We start from the raw sequence: 20,691 nt of genomic DNA, 5'->3' as shown, positions 1-20,691 counted from the left end.
TTTTTAATTCGCAAAAAAACTATGTTAACAGTAATTTCCGTAAAGAAAAAATTTGGTTGAAAGCTGGGGGTAATAAATTTTATTGTTGTTTTATTTTTGACGTATTGAATAAAATACAAATTCAGTTTTGAGCCCTATTTAATCATTTACGCCTGTTCGTTGCGTTAATAACTTTCAGGTGTGCTGCCAACTGTTGCTGGCGCTAAAACAATAGGGGTATTCACGACCCAGTGCATACCGTCTAGCCTGGTGTCTAGATAGCATAAATTGCATGATTTGATAATTTTGTTGTTGTTTCATGTGTTCAAACAACAAGAAAATGGGCCTGTTCGAGGCACGTAATAAAAGCGGCATTACTGCCGCACTGATGAAAAATGGCAACATTGTTGCAACTGCCCAACTGTTACTTTAATAATTCGCGCAACACTGCGGTTGTGATTGCAACTCGAACAAGTCCAATTAGCTAATCATGCTCTTTATGCTATCTATGCACCATGCTAGACAGTATGCACCGGATCGTGAATACCCCTATTGTGGCAATTAACTAAATAAAGTTTTTAAGTCGTAAACACCGAACATGGGCGACGACAGTAATATTTCATGTTCAGAGTAGTTAGTTTTTTTTGCGGTTTCTTGTGCGTTTCATGGAATTAATTACATACTGATATACTCAGTAATTTAATCTAGTGATGACACACATACATGTGTATATATTTTAAACTTTACAATTTGCACGCAAATGCAAGTGCAACGAATTGAAGGCTGTAAATGCAAGCAAATAAAATCTATTTCACATACAAATACACATGAAATTGTTTATTATATGTACATACATACATGTGTATATGTATCTCTGTTATTGCCAACCATGTTTATAAAAACTTTTGTTGGCTATTTTTTCTGAGAAATTACAATGTATGTACATAGGTACACGCTTTTCCTTATTTGGTTATCTGATTAAATGTTTCATATTTCAATGTGTTTTATCGTATAACCAGTTAAATTTTATGACTACCATGTCTACCATCAAACCATCTACCATGTCAAACTATCGAATTTGATAATGGGTATTTTTCAAGAGAGCAAAAAAACTGTTGTAAAAAATGTTGTTGTCATTAGTAAAAAGTGTGGGATTCGACATTCGGATTTGTTAAAGCCAGAATTTTTTGCTTCTCTGAAGACTAGAAATTTGACGATTTGCCAACTTGCGCATCATTCTAAACGCATGCGTAAGGTATGGTAATTTTGCACATTTGATAGTTTGACATGGCAGCGACGATATGTTATATATTATGCAGTTACAGAAAAAGATTTTTTAAATTGTACCTAAACCACTAAGTTATGATTTAGATGTATCCCTATGTTCGGCTCCGCCCGAACTAAGACTTTTTTACTTGTTATCTTTTTGATTAATGCATTTGATTTGATGCAGTCAGAGTTCTAGGTGTTGAGTTGGACAAATTTTGTTAGTATTTCATTTATTTTACAATTCGAAAAAATATATATCCCATTGTTATCACATTATCAGACTAGTCTCAAAAATTGCGGAATGAGTGACAGTTTTTTAGAAAACCCTTTTAAGAAAATCGATAAGTACGTCTTTTTTAAAAATCAACATGTTCTGCTGAAAATTTTAAAATTTTCTGGGAATCTTATATTTTCTTATTGAAACTTTTTTCTATTTTACATATATTACCAAGATGTTTTGAAAATAAAAATTTTTAAAAACAAAAGAATTGTCGCAATCGGCCTATTTTTCGCAAGGTTATCTCGAAAAGGCCGAAAACCCCCTTTAAATATGGGAGGCCTCTTAAATGGTACTATAACACAAAAAAATACTGGAGATTAAAAATCCAAATGGTGTCCAAATTGGGCTGGAGTGCTCCATATACACTATGGCAAATTCTAACTTTTAAATTAATTTCTTTAAGGCTATGGGATGAAATGCATTTTTTCGATTTTCGAGGGATTTGGAAGAAGTAAGGTCCTCGCTCCCGCTAGAACCATAGTTTTTGTGGAGGGGTTTCAAATAGAGTTTTACAGTAAAGCAACCTGGTTCAGTTCTGTCTTCGAGAGACTCCTTCACGATAGCACTGGTGCGCAGACGGCTCGAAGACCCTATAGGAAATAGGGGCTGGAATCTTCAAATCCAGGACTAAGATCTTTGGTCTTATTTGCAAATATCCGAGTATATTTCAAACGAAAGTTTACGCCATTTATTTTTGTGCAGAGTCTATCATAAATGGTGGATATCGTAATGAGGGAACTATGATTCTAAGTGACGGTCTGGCAGCACTCAAGGCTGTCTTATCAAATCAGATCATCTTTGTTCCTCGAGTGCATTGAGGAGCCCACCTCCTTTGACAGGCACAATAATATCCGGTTAGCGTGTGTACCTAGTCACAGAAGAATAGAGGGTAACGCAAGAGAGACGACAGCCAACACTCCAGTTTGTCCCTGACCCCATCCTAGGAGTAGGTCACAATAGGTACTATAAAGGAGGGACAGCAGAAGGGACTCTGCGTTCACTACCCAAGGAAGAGGTTTTGTAGGACGTATCTTCAAAAGGATTTTCCTAAAGCGCTCCTATACAACTTAAAATGCATATTTAAATTCATTTGTAATGCTGAATAATATAAACTTAAATATAAAGCAGCTAATTCATGTTCGAGATATTATACCATATAATAAAGCAACTAAAATTGGTTACATGTTGACTGTTATATACTTTAATAGCTAGATGATGAAAAAATCACACATTCCATCATATCGGCCCGCTCTTATTTATTTCCGTACATATACTTAAATTAATAAAATACATACATATATACTTTTATTTGCCATTTTTATTCTGAACCGGCTCAGCGGAAAGCTTAGTGTGTAACGATCTAAGCGATAACACTGGTTTACAAACAAAATTTTCTATAGATGGCACTATCCAATTCCTATGTAGAATTGTTCGGTGATTCCGAAAATCGAGTTAATTTTTTTCTATGGATACGTTTTCGAGATATATGAAATTTACCGTCATTCAGCTTAAAAAAAGAGTAGTTCCACTTAATCACGTACCATATCGTACGAGCCAATGAAATTCTCCATAAACCGGGTATACATCACTTTTCGATAGGCCTGACTGTTTCTAAGAAATTAATTAAAAAAAAAAAAAAACAGTTATTACTTTTTTATTTTTCCCCTGTTAAGTTTGATTTTTTAAAATCTTTCATAAAGAAATAAATCTTATTTAATTTCTCAAAAACTATTAGAACCTTGATAAAAACATTACAAGGTAAATTCATTCTCTCAATTCGTCGGCCATGACTTTTTTCTGACGTTTGCCAGCATTTTAAAATCATATAAAATTTTATATAAAAAAAAAGAAATTGTTGTTGTTTGAGATTGAAAATGAGAATGTGTGTGTGAGTTTGTGTGTAAAATTTTAAAATTCAATTCATTTTTTTACTCTAAATGTTATATGATTTTAACCTCATGGTACAATAATTACAGGTATTGTCTTCCCAGAGAGTTTTGCTTCACATCGAAATTCGTGCTCCCTTATTTTCTTTTTGACGCAGTTCAGTGTTGGTTCTTTTACTTTTATTTGGCTTTGCTTTTTGTTTCCGCTCAATTTAATTTTTATAATTTTTCAAAATAAAAGTAAAAACGCTTGAAATGATGTGAGTCATACCAATTTTGAACTTATTTACTAAGCAAATGTTTTTGTCGGCTTTTGCAAATTAAATAACCCCTCTGCAAGAAGGTTTGTTTAAAAAAATACGTGTACATATATGGTATATGGGGTATGGAAATATCCCTTTTCCCTAGCAGTAAACCTTTTAGTGTGGGCAACAATGATGTTTTTCAAATAAGGCAGATCGGAATATGCGCTCTCTGAGAAGACAATATCTGTAATTATTGTATCATGGGCAAACCTCAAAAAAAAAATCATGGCCGACGAATTGAGAAAACGGTTTTACCTTACTAAGTTTTTATATCAAGTGAGAATTTCATCGGCTTTCCTTTGCCGTGTTTCGTACTACGATTATTCCATTGGTTCGTATGATATATATGATTAAGTAAAACCACTCTTTTCCTAANTTTTTTTACTCTAAATGTTATATGATTTTAACCTCATGGTACAATAATTACAGGTATTGTCTTCCCAGAGAGTTTTGCTTCACATCGAAATTCGTGCTCCCTTATTTTCTTTTTGACGCAGTTCAGTGTTGGTTCTTTTACTTTTATTTGGCTTTGCTTTTTGTTTCCGCTCAATTTAATTTTTATAATTTTTCAAAATAAAAGTAAAAACGCTTGAAATGATGTGAGTCATACCAATTTTGAACTTATTTACTAAGCAAATGTTTTTGTCGGCTTTTGCAAATTAAATAACCCCTCTGCAAGAAGGTTTGTTTAAAAAAATACGTGTACATATATGGTATATGGGGTATGGAAATATCCCTTTTCCCTAGCAGTAAACCTTTTAGTGTGGGCAACAATGATGTTTTTCAAATAAGGCAGATCGGAATATGCGCTCTCTGAGAAGACAATATCTGTAATTATTGTATCATGGGCAAACCTCAAAAAAAAAATCATGGCCGACGAATTGAGAAAACGGTTTTACCTTACTAAGTTTTTATATCAAGTGAGAATTTCATCGGCTTTCATTTGCCGTGTTTCGTACTACGATTATTCCATTGGTTCGTATGATATATATGATTAAGTAAAACCACTCTTTTCCTAAGCTGAATAACGATAAATTTCAAATATCTCGAAAAGGAATCCATAGAAACAAGAATTAACTCGATTTTCGGAATCACCGAGCAATTCTACATAGCGATTGGATAGTGGCATCTTAAATACAAAAACAAAACTAAAATTTGTGATCCAGTGTAATCGTACGAGCATTTATCAGCTGCTTTGAGACAACAACGTGATAATGCCGATTTTAATCTCGTGTGCTAAATCATATCGAAACAATTTTTTAGTTAAGAAATGTTTTTGTCAGCACCACCCAAAACCCATAAAGACAATTTGAATATCTTACATATACATCTGTATATATACATACATATGTAATTCATATATACAAGCATACATATTTATCCCCGTAATATGTACATTAGACTGCATCACAAAAAAAAAAGTTACGGTTTTTCCGACGGGATTACAAAATTTATTATATTTGAAGACGTCCACCAAAATATTTCGGAAAAATATTAAGATTAACGTGAGCTGGACCGATTGAAAAATACCTCCAAATATGGAGTTTTTATGAATAAAAATAGTTTATTCAAAAACTTTTTGTAAAAAAAACCCCGCACATGACAGAACAGATGAAGCTTAAAAAATCTGCATAAAAATATTCAAAAATCATTTGAACGTAATCGTAATAATGAGATTTTTGATTTTTTGCGCTGTTTTTTTTCAAAGATTGATTTACGAAGATCTTTAATAACTGAGCTAAAACTACTCTGATTTAGACTTATGTGGTCTCAGTAGAAAGGTATTTTCCCACTCTTTATTTCTGTTCATGTCTCAATTTTTTTTTTTTTTTTTTAAATACCAACACATCTTAGTTCAACTCGGAATGACGCTCGTTCATCCTACCTTTCCCTTTCATGCCTTAAATGAGTTAGCAAAGAAATAAAAAGGGTGAGAAAATACCCTTCCAATGATACCTCACAAGTCTAAATCGGAATAGTTTAGGTTTAGTTATTCAAGTTTTTCTTAAAAAGTTAAAAAACAGCATCAAAAATCTCATTAATACGATTCCGTTGAAATTTTTGTCATTTGAGGGGATTTTTTTTATCTTTGAGAAACTATTTTTATTCAAAAAAAAAATTCCCTTTTTGGAGGTATTTTCAAATCGGTCCAGCTCACGCAAATCTTAGTATTTTCCGAAATATTTTGGTGGGCGTCTTAAAATATAATAGATTTTATAATTCCAATGGAAACACAGTACCGATTTTTCTTTGTATGGGGAGTGATGCAGCCTAATGTACATATACATATACATACATATGTATGTAGGTACATATGTATTCATATTAGGGTTATCACTTTTAGCCTTTTTTTTTCAAAAACTAGTGGTGCCAAACAATGCTGTTTGAGAGCGCCTAACGATACTTGGCACGAGAAGCAACAATATTCTTTTTTCAAAAAACAAAATTATAATTGAGAATAGCCAGTAGAGACACGCGGTAATGCCTTGCTCTTCTCTTCACATTTCTTGTATGTATGTATGAATGTGTGTGCATGTGGCTGTGCGCCTGAGCGAGTTTTGACTCCGAGTGGCGCAAAAGACAAAATTTGTATCAAAACGTCTAGTGGAGTCATTGGCACTGGTTTGTCTGGTTGCGGTGCTCGTGTACATGTAGTGACCAGTTGCCGGGTTGTTTTGATCGTGTGGCATTGTTTGAAGTGCTACAAAAGTATCATTAGTGGTCAAAATTGACTGAGAGTGCAAACATTTCATTTTTCAAACAGTTTTAGAATATCCAAAATTTTTTTTATTCTTGTGCATACATGTAACTATAAGTGAGTGATAACACAAATACCATTTACATTTTCGTATTTACACAGATGTTTTTTACCTCGTAAATGACAAATGTATGTAATTGTGCATCTGTAGGTAAGTCAGCATTGCAATGTTATCCACCTATCGAAATTCGCCGTGTCTGCATCGGCAATATCTAGTGCAGTGATTCCCAAAGTGGTCGAGGTGGACCCCCGGGGTCTCGACGGGGATCTACGTTGGCGTGAAAAAAATATGAGGGTTCACGAGTTGAAAGTGGGGTCCACGAAAATTTATCTTGCTTTGATAGTAAAGAACAAAAAAGGTTGCTTGGCTTTATCTTTCAATGTAGGCAGATAATACACTCCAAAAAAAATAAGGGAGAAAATAAAATACCAAATTTTTCGGTAGTTTTTGACAAACCGTATAACCGTAACCGGTTAACACTGAGTGGGGCGAGGCGGAAATTGCTGGCGGCAGATTTGGCCATCTTGCTTTACTCTGAATTTGCTTCTCTCCCGCTTTTGCAAGAATTATGTATAAAGACATTTGGCTGCGATGTGTTGAGAGACGAACATCTGAGCTCTTGACACCCAATAATCTGCTTAGGTGTATTCGTAAATCGTGCAGATTTAACAATGATTACAAGGGACATGAAAACAGTACTATGGACGGCATGTAGTCCGAGTGCCATTTTCTGCACGGGTTCTTTTGTGTCTGGTTCCGACAAAACTAAGTGTTTTTTAAGACGGAGTTCGCCAAAATTTTATGCCATTAAAAAAAAACTACTTCTCATAAAGAGCGTTCTGTTCCTTTTGCTTATCTTGCTTTCATAACACAGTAATTTGCATCGTTGATAAACTCATTAAAGCAACAGTGAGTGATAAATATTTTTCGCAACACTTTAAAACTCGGAGCGATAAAAATAAAAGCAATGCCATACAAAAACACAAATAAAATATTTTACAAATACGCCACATGCAAATTCATGAATGACTCGAACATGTGAGGAGTTTATGATGAAGAGAATGTGAATAACGCCAGTATCAAAGTGCTCTTAAAACATGTGACTCCTCAGAGCAAGACCTCTGTTTTTTTAAAAACTTGCAAGTGTGTTATCACAATATTTTAATAAATAGAACACAAGAAAATATACCATTTTTATTTTTGCAATTGCAAAATTTAGGTTTGGAGCTCAGCCGCGATGCAAATTTCCATCGCTAGATTTAATCTTCACATTTTTTGACGAGCTTTGGGAAAATGTTTGAAATATAGCACCAAAACCAAAAAATTTTTGGTAGGGGTCTGCGAGAAGAAAAAGTTTGGGAACCTTTGATCTATTGTGACAAATATAGAAATTTATGTGTGCATTTGTTAAACTTTTTATTTTTATTTCTCCACACTTTCGGATTTAGCCACTGGCAGATATTTTTGTTTGTTTAGTTTGTTTCCTTGACTTTGTGGCGCACAGTATGGCAAATGATCGCCATGGCATACAAACATCGAAATACGTACATATGTATGTACTTTCAAACTATCTACAAAAATTTTTAAAATTTAACCAACTTTTTTATTCAATTTTGGTAAGTTTCAAATAACTAAGGAGTCGCGTTGATTTTTAATATTTTTTATTTTGCTGATGGTGCCTGGCATTTTCTTCCGTATAAGATTATTTGAGCATGCTTTATATGGAAGAAAAATTTAAACACCTTCAGAGAAAAAAAAATAATTAACGCAAATTTTGAGCCATTTTAAACTTGCACTGTATTAAAATTGAATTAGCCTTTTTACTTCGATAATTCTTTTTCTATCAGAAAGGTAGTGTCTCACAGGTGACCCCATACTAATTTGGTTTAGATTCGAACATTGGATCATGTGAAAATATAACGGTACTCCTAAATTTTTATATGGGAATTGAAGTCGGTTGTGTTTTTTGCTGAAAACTCAGGGCATCAACATTTCAAACGGTTTAACTGGAATTTCTAGAAATTTTATTGCAGTTTTATAGCCCATTCAATTTTAGTATAATATTGTGCAAGTTTGAATTAGCTGAAAAATCTCGTGGATTTTTGAGAATTTATTTTGTTAGCGGTGTTGCTCATTTTCTCCCATACAAAAAAAAAAACTTTTGAACATACTTTGTATGGAAGAAATCGCTTAACATAGTCAGCGAAAAAAATTCTCAATAATCAACGTTATTTTTGAGTTAATTCAAACTTGCTTAATATTATACTAATATTGAATGGGCTACAAAACTGCATACCCAAATCATTTCTAGAAGATCAAAAAAAAAAAAACTTGAAATTCTGATGTCCATTTTTCAAACTTCGTCAAATTACTATAAACCTTATACAAAGTTGAAAGCTTTGAGATACATGATTTTTGTTGTAGCATGCACTATATTTTCCTAACAAAATAGATTAAAAATAATAAATAAAAATAGATGGGCAAAACTTGAAAAAGAAAATCGTTTCTAATTAACGGGCCACCAGTGTATACATACTGTACTTATAGCATGACTGATACGAATTTTTGAAACCGGTTCACAATGTCTTGTTCTCCAAATTTTATCGTATACAAGAAATGAATTTAGTGTATATTCATACATATATGTACATATGTGCATACATACATACATATGTATGTCTGCAGCCTCTAAAATTTAAATTTTTTTTTGAAACCTTCTTAACTCTGGTTGAGACGAATCTGATGGCGATAGATGTATGTACATATTTACCTATATGTATGTATGTAGCGACAGAAACAAAACAGACTTGTTTAGGCTATACTCTTTTGTTTATTTCATTTTAAATATATTTGTAAAAGTATAACTCATTATGTAATAAACTGCAAACTCTGTACAAAATTATAAAAATTCAACAAATTTTTACTAGAATTTCAAACTTGTTATTAAAAATTTTTAGAAAAGTTTTGGGTATGCAGTTCTATAGCCCATTAAATTTTGGTAGGTTAAAGTGCAATTACTCACTAAAGACTTAATCGAATTTAAAATCAACTACTAAAAGCCATTGTAATGAAGAAACTCGCAACTAAAGAACTTTAGTTTGTATAAAGATTTATTAAAAATGTTAGATAGGGTGTTTCTATGTTATGTAATGCACATACGTATTTAATTATTTTCAAGCAACAAATACGAAAAGTATCTTTCCAATTTTAAAGATACATATTTGAAAGTGCCCATTATGATCTAATTAGCGTGTAATTAATAATTTTCGCAAGTTGGCTTTATGTACACATGTGTATTAGACTGATTCAAAAAAATCGACAATTTTTTTTTTAACCCCCCATCCTGGGGGATGTCAAAAGATGGCCTGTTGAAAGCGCCCCCCTTAATATTAAGCTTAAAAGGACGTGCATCGCAGATTTCTATATTCTATATAAATTACTTAAAAAAAATTGTTTTCAACTATTTTAAATAAAAACTAAAAAAAAGATGTTCAAAGATCATAGCAATGTTTTATTGTAATTCCTTGCAAAAAACCACAACAATGCCCCCGCTCTTATGCTTGATTTCCACTACGCATTAAATGGCAAAAATGGCAAATGACAAAGTTGGACATTAAAAAATAATCGTTCATTTCCACCTGGCATTTTTTAAATTGCATACATTTTTTGTTATTTCAATGCGACATTAGTTACTACAATTTTAGAGTTATTGAAGTAATTACATACATATGTACATAGCGCTTATTTCCTAAAAGGTACTTTAAGNACTACTAAAAGCCATTGTAATGAAGAAACTCGCAACTGAAGAACTTTAGTTTGTATAAAGATTTATTAAAAATGTTAGATAGGGTGTTTCTATGTTATGTAATGCACATACGCATTTAATTATTTTCAAGCAACAAATACGAAAAGTATCTTTCCAATTTTAAAGATACATATTTGAAAGTGCCCATTATGATCTAATTAGCGTGTAATTAATAATTTTCGCAAGTTGGCTTTATGTACACATGTGTATTAGACTGATTCAAAAAAATCGACAATTTTATTTTTTACCCCCCATCCTGGGGGATGTCAAAAGATGGTAATATTAAGCTTAAAAGGACGTGCATCGCAGATTTCTATATTCCATATAAATTACTTAAAAAAAATTGTTTTCAACTATTTTAACTAAAAACTAAAAAAAAAATTGTTCAAAGATCATAGCAATGTTTTATTGTAATTCCTTGCAAAAAAACACAACAATGCCCCCTCTCTTATGCTGGATTTCCACTACGCATTAAATGGCAAAAATGGCAAATGACAAAGTTGGACGTTAAAAAATAATCGTTCATTTCCACCTGGCATATTTTAAATTGCATACATTTTTTGTTATTTCAATGCCTACTGGAAATGCGACATTAGTTACTACAATTTTAGAGTTATTGAAATAATTACATACATATGTACATAGCGCTTATTTCCTAAAAGGTACTTTAGGATGTTTTTGGCGATAAAAGTGTGGGAGGTGCGAGATGACTTCACTCGCACTCTTCAAAGTACATATACAAATAATTTTGTAATTAAAATAAAACATTTCGCTTTTTACTCATGTAGTAAGTAGTTCGCTAATTAATTTCTAAGACCGTGTGCGGCAAGCCTTTTTAGGAAAGTGCTATTCTTTGCATTTTTAAATAGGCGCCCCAAAAAAGTAATCAATTATTAAAGGAAGTGACACGCAAAAGCGGCATTCCACCGATTTGTTGTTAAAAATTGTGGCAAAAGTGCCCAGCGAAAACAGGGAATATAGACATAGATACATACATATGTACATATATACACACATACATACATACATATGTAATTATGTATAATGTTGGGCTTATTTTCATTGCTTTGAATATGTACCACAGAACATTTTTCATCCCACTTTAGGTTTGGAAGCTTTCATTAACAAGGTGTTTTCGCTTTCAGTCAACAGTCTTGAACTGCCTCATTTCTGACACCTAGTATGTGTGCAAAGCACATACTGCTTCACTTGAATAGACCCACTGGTTTTTCGAAGATCAAAGCTGATGTACATATGTATGTATGTATATCTTATTCATTTCATTTTCGTTTTAATTGGATGAAATGTATCTATTCACGTGAAGCGAAGTGTATATATCTACCAGTTATCTGCAACTAAACCGGTATTGTTGCTGTTGTTATGTCAACCCAGTAGATATTTTTAGGAGCTCAAAGGTCTTCATGACAAATAAGAGGCCCTCCATTCTGGCTGCTCTACTCCCTTCTTTCCTATATGGAGTTGGGCAAATTGAAGGGCTTCTGCTTTCACAATCCATGGAATTATTTTCCAAAGGGTTTTGTAGAACGTATGTAGCCTCAGTAGGCCTTTTGGAGAAATTATGCTTTTTACAAGCTTTTATTTAACTTGCTGTGTATGTATGTGTGTAATAAATATGCATGCATGTATGTTTGTTAGGAGCAAATCTTGCAATCAATTTTTGATCAACTTTCCTATGACCTAGAGACTTGAATCTTCACAGTTGGCTCAGACTCCGATGACAATGCATTACGAAAGATGAGTTAATCCTATAGGTGGCGCAGGAGTCGAGATATTTAAAAACCCCGTATTTATAATCCGATTTCGTTCATATTTAGAACGTATATTAACTACATGGAAATGAATAACTCCACTAAAAATTTTGCCGATAGGTGGCGCACAAGTCGATATGTATTTGGCAAACCAGTATTTTTGGTCCGATTTCGTTGATATTTAGATAGCTTGCTTTAAAAATATTTGTTTTTACAATTAACTTATTTTAATTCTAAAAAGATCCTGTGCTGGTGTATGGCGCGGAGGCATGGACCTTTGCGCGTTAGCGATTTAGACGATTTAATGATGACCTGCACGAATTAAATTCAGCGGCTACGCTGGCTAGGTCATGTCGTTCGAATGGATAGAAACGCTCCAGCTCTGAAAGTACTAAACGCAGGTCGCGATGCTGATAACAGGAAGAGGAAGGCCTCCCTGCGTTGGAAAGACCAGGTGGAGAAGGACTTGGATTCACTTGGCATTTCCAATTGGCGTCAGTTGCCACAGAAGAGAAACGACTAGCGTGCTGTTTTTGACTAGGCCAATAAAGAAGAAGAAGGATTCATAAAGAGCATACTTGTTTAAGGTTCACAGAAAATAAGTTTTATTTCAACTTAAAATTCATTTCTAATGTTTAGCCCTTCTTGGTTAAGTCTTTCACAGGGCTTTACTTAAGAAGGCCTACCTAAATTATCGTCTGGCAAGTGTTTCTTATATCCGACTCAAATATTGATGTTCAAATTAAACAAATATAAGTTCAGCTGCAGGTATTTAAAAACCTAACACAAGTGTGCAAATACACGGGTGTTATATGTACATATGTATCTTTCATGCAAAAGGCCTTATTTTAAATTTTTCCTGAAATACATTTGTTTAACGTTCCGTTGATTCGCTCTCTTTTACCACACCAAAAATTTAAAAGCCATGTTTTAAAAGCTACAAGATTATTGACATTTTTTTAATTTTTTTTGCTCTCAATGCTTCTCATGTAACATTTCAAATTTGCCAGCTAGGGTTTTTTGCATTGAAGATGTCTATATATGTACATAGATACATATGTTCACAAGTAAATTAAACACTTAACGCGAAACTGTGTTTAGAGTGCGTACAAACATGCACCCGCAAATGGCTATTTCCACGGAAAGACCCCTCTGACCGAGAAATAATAGACTGTGTCATATAAAACGAAAATGTCGTTGTCGGTCATAAAAAATAATTGTGGCAAAATGTCAGCCTTCTATCTTCATTTTTCAGTTAGCGCTAGCAAAAATAAGAACTTAAAAAAATTCCACTACTTTTTTTAATTAAGAATTAAATATAGCAACTAAAAAAAAACTTTAAGTACGGATGAGCTGATGTGGCTTTGTTCTTTTGGGTGCTTGCCATCTATCGTTATATCAAAATGCCAAATCCGCGGATGCGTTAAATTATGTCCTCCACATGCAAATTCTGTGCCAAATATTTCAAGGCTGGAATGAAAAACACGTAAACCTATCGATGTAGTATCACGGTGTCCTTGAACCAGATTCAACTGAATCGGTCTGGAACGGTGGAATTTCCGATTAGACTAATTTGGGGGAGTGTTTCCAAGTTAGGTTTATTGTCAGGATTACATCCAAATTCCGTCGTCATTATATCGTAAATCAGGTTTATTGTCAGGATTACCAAATAACTCAGGATTGCATCAAAATTCCAAATCAAATCAAAAATCAAGATTCGCAGTCAGAAATTTATTCCCGTTTTCCACAAAAAAAAAAAATCGACCGAACTATCGTACAACTTGAGGTTTTTTCGCAGCATATTATACTCCTGGTCTATTGTATATTTTTTGTTTTTTTTTTACCATCAGATGGTAATAATAGTCAAGAAAATTCATTGCGTCAAAGTTTCCGAATTTCGAATCTGCCCAAAATGTGGTACCTGCTGGAATCGAGATGTCAATGCTGGGAAAACTACCTGGGAGAATATTTCATTAACTAAGAAGAAAAACACGAGAATTTTCACAAATAAGATGTCATTATTTTATATATGGCAAAAATATGTACATCTGACTGTGAAAACAGTTTACCTTTAATGTTATCGACATTATAGCTCTCGAGATTGTCACTTTTATTGCCCAAAACGCTGGCTATTATGATAACGGTAATATATGTATGTGCATATATATGATCGTATAACGTAGATTAGTATGTGCGTGATAGCGCAGCCCAAAGTGTAATTAGCGGTCATAATTCACGCCGTCCAGCTCTCCTTTCGCAGAGCAGATTAGACCACTTACACGTGCCCAAGTTCTGTTTAAGATCGGTTCACCCGCTAAATTAGCCGTGAATAATGTGAGTAAATCACAAGTTTATGTATACAGGAAAAGTTGTTAAGACAAAAAATACGCGGATTAAGGATTTTATATACAACTTTGAAAATATACTCACTACTAATAAAAAGTGCTATTTGGTTTCACTATAACTAAATTAAGTGGTAGTTAACAAATTTGCACTACACTCAAATAATGTGATATTTGAACAGTCACTCGATATATATTTTTGGTTTTAGATATTTTTCAATGAAAGATACAAAGAAAAATATATTTAAAAAGCTTTTTAAAGAGGCAATTTCATAAAAATATTATCTTTACTCTCTGTAGGTATGTACACATAATTCACACATTTAAAATATGCATATGTATGTATATATGTAAGTACATTTACATATACAGATGTGATCAACTAATTAGCAACGAAATTCAAAATGATATTAGGTTTGTTCCGCAAGCTACTTGAAGTCACTTCGAGTTACACATACGCGTTCCACAAGTAAGTTTCAGAGTTTTTTTTGATATACGCTGACAGTTTGAACTTTGCTCGAGTTTTTCTACAAGTAGCTTGTGGAACAAACCAATTGTTTGAAATTATGTTAGTTTTTTATTTTCAATAATTTTCATTTACAATGACAAATTGAAGTAACAGAAACTACAATAAAAAAGTTTTAAAGCTTGCAAAATTTGCAAAAAAAATATTATCAAACTTCAAAAAATTTTCATCTAAATTTTTAAATTTATATTTAGAAAATTTTTGGGTTCTGTGGCCCATTCAATTGTAGTCTAAGAAAGTGCAAGTCTCAAGTTGTTAAAAATTACCGTTGATTTAAAAAAAATATTTTTTGTGGAGGGTGTTGCGGATTTTTTTTCATAAAAAAAATCTAAAAAATTAACGGTAATTTTTAACAACTTGAGACTAGCGTTTTCTTAGACTACAATTGAATGGGCTACAGAACTGCATACCCGAAAATTTTCTAAATATTCTGATTAAAAATTTTGAAATTTTGGTTACAATTTTTTGAAGTTTAATTAATTTTTTTGCAATTTTTGCAAACTTTGAAACTGTTATTATTGTGGTTTCTGTTACAGATTGAATTATATTTTAAATGAATATTATTAAAAATAAAAAAATAAACATAATTTGCAAACAGTATCATTTTGAATTTCGTTCCTAATTAGCAACGTAATATATGAAAAGCAAGACGAAGACGACCGATAGAGTAATAAAATCGCAATCAGAGATGTTGTCGTATGCAGACGAATCGTGCGTGTTGTTGCCTATCGTTTGTAATACAGAATAAGGCTTTAAGATTTGCTCAAATAACATTTTTGTTATTGTATTGTGGCGTAATAATATTTACTTTTAAGTAATGTTTTTTTCAGCTTTGTACCACGTTTTGTTGTTGACTTTGTTGTTTTTTTCCATCTTTCCTAACAAAAAATTGCGTTTAACTTTTTCAGTATTGAACCAAAGATATGGCCAAGATAATTTTAGGTTTGCTGGTCGCTTATGCCACTTTGCTGTGTGAATCACATGCAAACCCAATCGATGGAAAAGCCTTTGTGGCCACTGAGTTCCTAGTGCTGCATAACAACGATATGCATGCCCGTTTCGAGCAGACTAACGTTAATGGTGGCACGTGTGCAAAAGAAGACGCCAATTCAAATAAATGCTATGGAGGCTTTGCACGAGTCGCCTACGAGTGAGTTCAGAGACCTATAAAAATACATACATACATATGTACATACATATCTGATTTCCAAGGCATTAAATTATCTTTAATTTCCCATTGAAAAAATAGAGTGCGTAAACATCGAAAAGAAGCAGAAGAAGGTGGTTTACCGGTGGTATATTTGAACGCAGGCGACACTTATACCGGTACACCATGGTTCGCTATATTTAAGGATAATATTAGCGCAGCCTTTTTGAACATTTTGGAGCCGGACGCGATCGTAAGAAAATTTGAGAATTTATCAGTATTTCTATACATACATACATACATACATACATACATACATAGACATATATATCCACAGAAATTTTAAATCACATTTCTCGTATTTTTTCTTATAATCATATTTTCAGTCATTGGGCAATCATGAATTTGACGAAAAAGTCGAGGGTTTGATTCCATTCTTGAGGAATGTGAATTTTCCCGTTCTAACATGTAACTTGGACCTTAGTAAGGAACCGGAAATGGCCGCTTCGCAGCACTTGATGAACTCAACTGTGCTCGAAGTCAATGGAACCAAAATTGGTGTAATCGGTTATTTGACTCCGGACACCAAGTATTTAGTCACATCGAATACAATTGATTTTTTGGATGAAGTTGAGAGTATTAAGTGAGTAGTATATATTTCTTATAATTAAGCAACTTATCGATCGTGACTTTTCGTTTAGTGAAGAGGCTGCAAAATTAAAGGCTCAAGGCATAAACATCATTATAGCCTTGGGTCATTCTGGTTACCAACGAGATCAGGAAATAGCCGCAAAATGCCCAGAGGTTGATGTTGTCATTGGTGGTAAGATTTTTTGATGGATTTCGAAAGAATATATTGCCAAATAAATTGCGGGATTTATCATTGCTTACAGCTCACAATTTGTACTCATATCGTTGCAGGCCACACCCACTCTTTCCTTTACACCGGTACTGAACCTGATGTGGAGCGTAGTGAGGGCCCCTATCCGACAATTGTCAAGCAGAGCAGCGGCAAGGAAGTACCAGTAGTACAAGCATATGCCTACACTAAATATCTAGGCAAACTTCACCTACAGGTACAGAAAATTCGCTGCATTTAAGTGCATACGTGTACAGCCAGGCTCCGAGTGAATTTCAATCCAAGTCACTTTGAATTCAAATCGAATGGGGTTCCCAGAAGATAATTTTGGTAGGCCTTCTTAAGTAAAGCCATTCTAAGGGGCCTATCCAAGAAGGGCGGAAAAAAGTGCTTCCTTGCATGCCTTCTAGGAGGGCTTATCCATTTACAATTTACGCGAATGCATAAATTTATATTATTGAGCATTACAAATGAAGTTTAATAAACATTTTAAGTTGCAATAACACATATTTGATATATCCTTAAAAAAAATACTTCAAAGATCTATAATTTTTATAAATTAAGGAAGCGACTTTAAAAAAACTCCTCCAAAAGGCCTTCTAAAGTACGTCCTATAAGAGCCCTTCTGGAAGACCTTCCATGGGTAGCGAAAGAAGAAGCCCTTCAATTTGTGCCACTCCATACAAAATAGAAAGGAGAATAGAATGTAGAGTGGAAGGCCTCTTGACTCTCAGAAAGGCCTTTCGGAAGGGCTTTTAACTTCTGAAATTCTCTACTGGGTTGAAATTCACTCGGAAGTAAATTGCAGAACTTCCCTGATAATGCATATTTTGCCCAGTGAATAATAAGTTATTCCAATATAATATTAGTTCGATAAAGATGGAAATCTAATTGAGTTCGATGGCACTCCCATTTTGCTTAATGCATCTGTACCACGAGAGAACGATGTCCTGCAACTACTAGACGTGTACCGCCCGAACATCACCGAACTGGAGAACTCAATTGTAGGTCACACTAAAGTGCAACTTGAGGGTCGCTCTACCGTTTGCCGCCAATACGAATGTAATTTGGGTAATTTGATTGCCGATTCTATGGTATATGCGCGAGTAATGGAAGATCAAGGCGGTGTTTTCTGGACGGATGCGCCAATTGCCATCATAAATGGTGGTGGTATGTATGCCTACAAGCATATAAAACATTTATGAGCTTATTCATAAAAAATTAAGTAGATTTAAAGAGCTTTATAAATTGGTGTTTTCATATATATTTCAATTTATAAACCTTTTATAAAACTACTTTATTTTTTTATAAATAAGGCCATTAGTAGTTTTAGTAGTTTTCTAGTTTTCTTCAATATGTGCCTGTAGGTATTCGTAGCGGCATCGATAAACGCTCGGATGGTTCAATTACGGCAAATGACGTTTTATCGGTTCTACCATTTAAAAACAAACTGTATGTGATTCAAATATCAGGAACAAGGTTACGCGCAACGCTCGAATTGTCGGCCACGAAACGAACCAAGGATTCTAGCGGTGGATTTCTCCAGTTTTCTGGCTTACACGTTACCTACAACTACCAAAACGAGGAGGGCAATCGTGTGACATCGGTTGAAGTACGTTGCGGAGAATGTGAAATTCCAGATTACGAGCCATTGGATGACTCCAAGACCTATAGCATTGTAACGTCTGAATTCCTAAAAGATGGCGGTGATCAACATGAACTTGTTGAGAATGGCACTACACCAGTAGTCATGAAATGGGAAGATGATGAAGCGCTTAGCGAGTATTTGAAGCATCGCGACTTTGTTTACCCCGGAATAGAGGGGCGAATTACCGTCATCGATTCAACAAACTCTGCCGCCTCAATTCCCAAATCCATTATCTGGCTTATATTTGCGTTTCTTTTCATCGATTATTCAATTAGTCAATATTTTTAGTATTCCGAAAAAGCATGCTTTTTATGTAAAGATACATATGTACATATGCGTTTTTAATATGTAGAATTTGTCATTAAAGAAACAGAATTTAAATATGAAAGTAAATGTAAAAAGTAAGCTAAACTTCAATCGCTAATATCTGGTTCTTTATAATCAGCGCTACTACAGAATCCACCAAAGCCCGATTATTCGTGAAATCTTCGAAAATGCCATCACTGAATCCGAATAGCCACGAACGTAGCGTATACTTTGATTCAGTGATCGCATTTCCGTTGGATTTCACGAAAAATGAAACTACGATGGATTCTGTGATAGCCCCAATAGTTAACTCGATTTATTACATATTTCCATGCATATGATATGTATGTATAAATCTAATAATTTGTCATAATACACACGTCTTTATATTATGAAATAAAAAGTGATCAACTCAGGTGATATAATTTTTATTGATCAAAAGACTTTTGGATTTTCTTTTTTTCGAAAAAAGCGCTTTCGACTCTGATGGACTCTGAGTTACATATCGTTGGTGATACTGCAAAACATTCTATGTCACTTAAAACCTCTGGTGCTTAATTGATCTGTTATCTGTATCTGTTCGCTTCTGGCAATCGTTCATCTTCATCAGACAAAGGTAGACAGTTTTGTCATTCGTTTATTAGGGTGTAACGATTTGCAGATGCATTCCGGTCTAAGTAAGATATTATATAAGTGTCAAGGGTACTAATAGACATATACCGTTTTGCAGTATCACCGACGATACATATGTATGTATATTCAACGAAATCTGTAAGTAAACAAGCTTTTACTGAAAAAATTATAAGGACCATTTCAGGCAGCACGTAAAATCAGGCTTTTATACAAACATAAGTACGAGCTAGATAACCTATGGAACCATCTTAGCTGAAGACGAGCGATATAAACGTGGAAAAATCTTTTACAGAATTAACCAATTTTAGTTTACCTGAAACCTGTGGCTGCTGGTTGTGGCAGCAACGGAATCAGGCGGTATTAAAAAAGGGTATGTTTTTTTAGGTAAGTTAAATGAAAAATACTTGTTTTTCTTCTTCTTGACGCAGATGAGGCCTAACTCAGGATATTTTTTTCGAACACTCCAAGGGCCGCCTCATCAGATGATATTTCTGTCCATGCTTCTGCACCATACACTATCACGGTGATGTCTCAGCTCTGCAGCTCATATTATCTTCTTCACTCGTACATTCCGCCTGAAACCTCGTTTGGTATCAAACAGCTGTGATCTCTTTCAATGTTTGGCGTATTGTGAATACCTGGTCTATGGTGAATTTAACAGGCCTAAAGCCAGACTAATAAGGCCTAAAAAGTTCGTTGACAGTGCGCTCTAAAAGACCTAATAGCCGATGCTTAGAAGGCTGATGCAAACGTAGTAGGCGCATAAGGCAGGCTAGTCTTACTTGTGAATTGGGCAGAGCACACTTAAATTCTAGTCGTCGGGCATACAAACCGACTCGAAGTAAGATGCCTTAAAATCCGCTTTTATGAGCTCTTAGATCGTACTTATTAGACGTGCGTGGCGACTTTAATGCCAAGTTGGGCAATTAAAGAAGGTTTGTTCCTGTAGTCGCGAAATTCAGCCTCGGCTTACGAATAAGGGCTGATGGACTTGATAAGGCCGGAAGCACTGTAGTCTGCAGCACCACGTTTCAGCATTAATCGATCGTGATGTCATTTAACGGGAGGCACGTTTTCCGTTGCAGCCAAGATATGCACATTAAAAGCTGCAATCGCAACAGGCAGTCAACAGATTCGCAGCTTTGACGCCTGCGAACAATGGAATACCGTTCCCTCAA

At 34.1% G+C, this 20,691-nt stretch overlaps 1 protein-coding gene across 4 annotated transcripts; it reads left to right on the top strand.

Moving 5' to 3' along the window:
* The first annotated feature begins 6,302 nt into the window (after positions 1 to 6,302).
* On the top strand, positions 6,303 to 19,303 carry LOC108374684 (protein 5NUC-like). Of its 4 annotated transcripts, XR_001849072.1 has the most exons (9): positions 6,303 to 6,628; positions 15,829 to 16,070; positions 16,170 to 16,320; positions 16,454 to 16,710; positions 16,769 to 16,890; positions 16,989 to 17,143; positions 17,796 to 18,096; positions 18,294 to 19,182; positions 19,221 to 19,303. XR_001849072.1 is itself a non-coding variant. In XM_017630674.1 (8 exons), exons 2-8 carry the CDS (start codon positions 15,844 to 15,846, stop codon positions 18,860 to 18,862), a joined length of 1,782 nt encoding a protein of 593 aa, XP_017486163.1. In that variant the 5' UTR covers positions 6,303 to 6,534; positions 15,829 to 15,843; the 3' UTR covers positions 18,863 to 19,295. The 4 variants fall into 4 exon arrangements, 3 of the variants coding, with proteins under 3 accessions (XP_017486163.1, XP_017486164.1, XP_017486162.1); XM_017630674.1 differs by having other exon boundaries at positions 6,303 to 6,534; positions 18,294 to 19,295; XM_017630675.1 differs by having other exon boundaries at positions 6,303 to 6,606; positions 18,294 to 19,295.
* The last annotated feature ends 1,388 nt before the right edge of the window (positions 19,304 to 20,691 follow it).

Source organism: Rhagoletis zephyria, unplaced genomic scaffold, assembly GCF_001687245.7.
Source record: "Rhagoletis zephyria isolate East Lansing unplaced genomic scaffold, Rhagoletis_zephyria_1.1 Rzeph_scaffold_08010, whole genome shotgun sequence".
NCBI lineage: Eukaryota > Metazoa > Arthropoda > Insecta > Diptera > Tephritidae > Rhagoletis > Rhagoletis zephyria.
The sequence above is the reverse complement of the archived record's forward strand: the minus strand, read 5'-3'. Positions and strand labels throughout refer to the sequence as shown.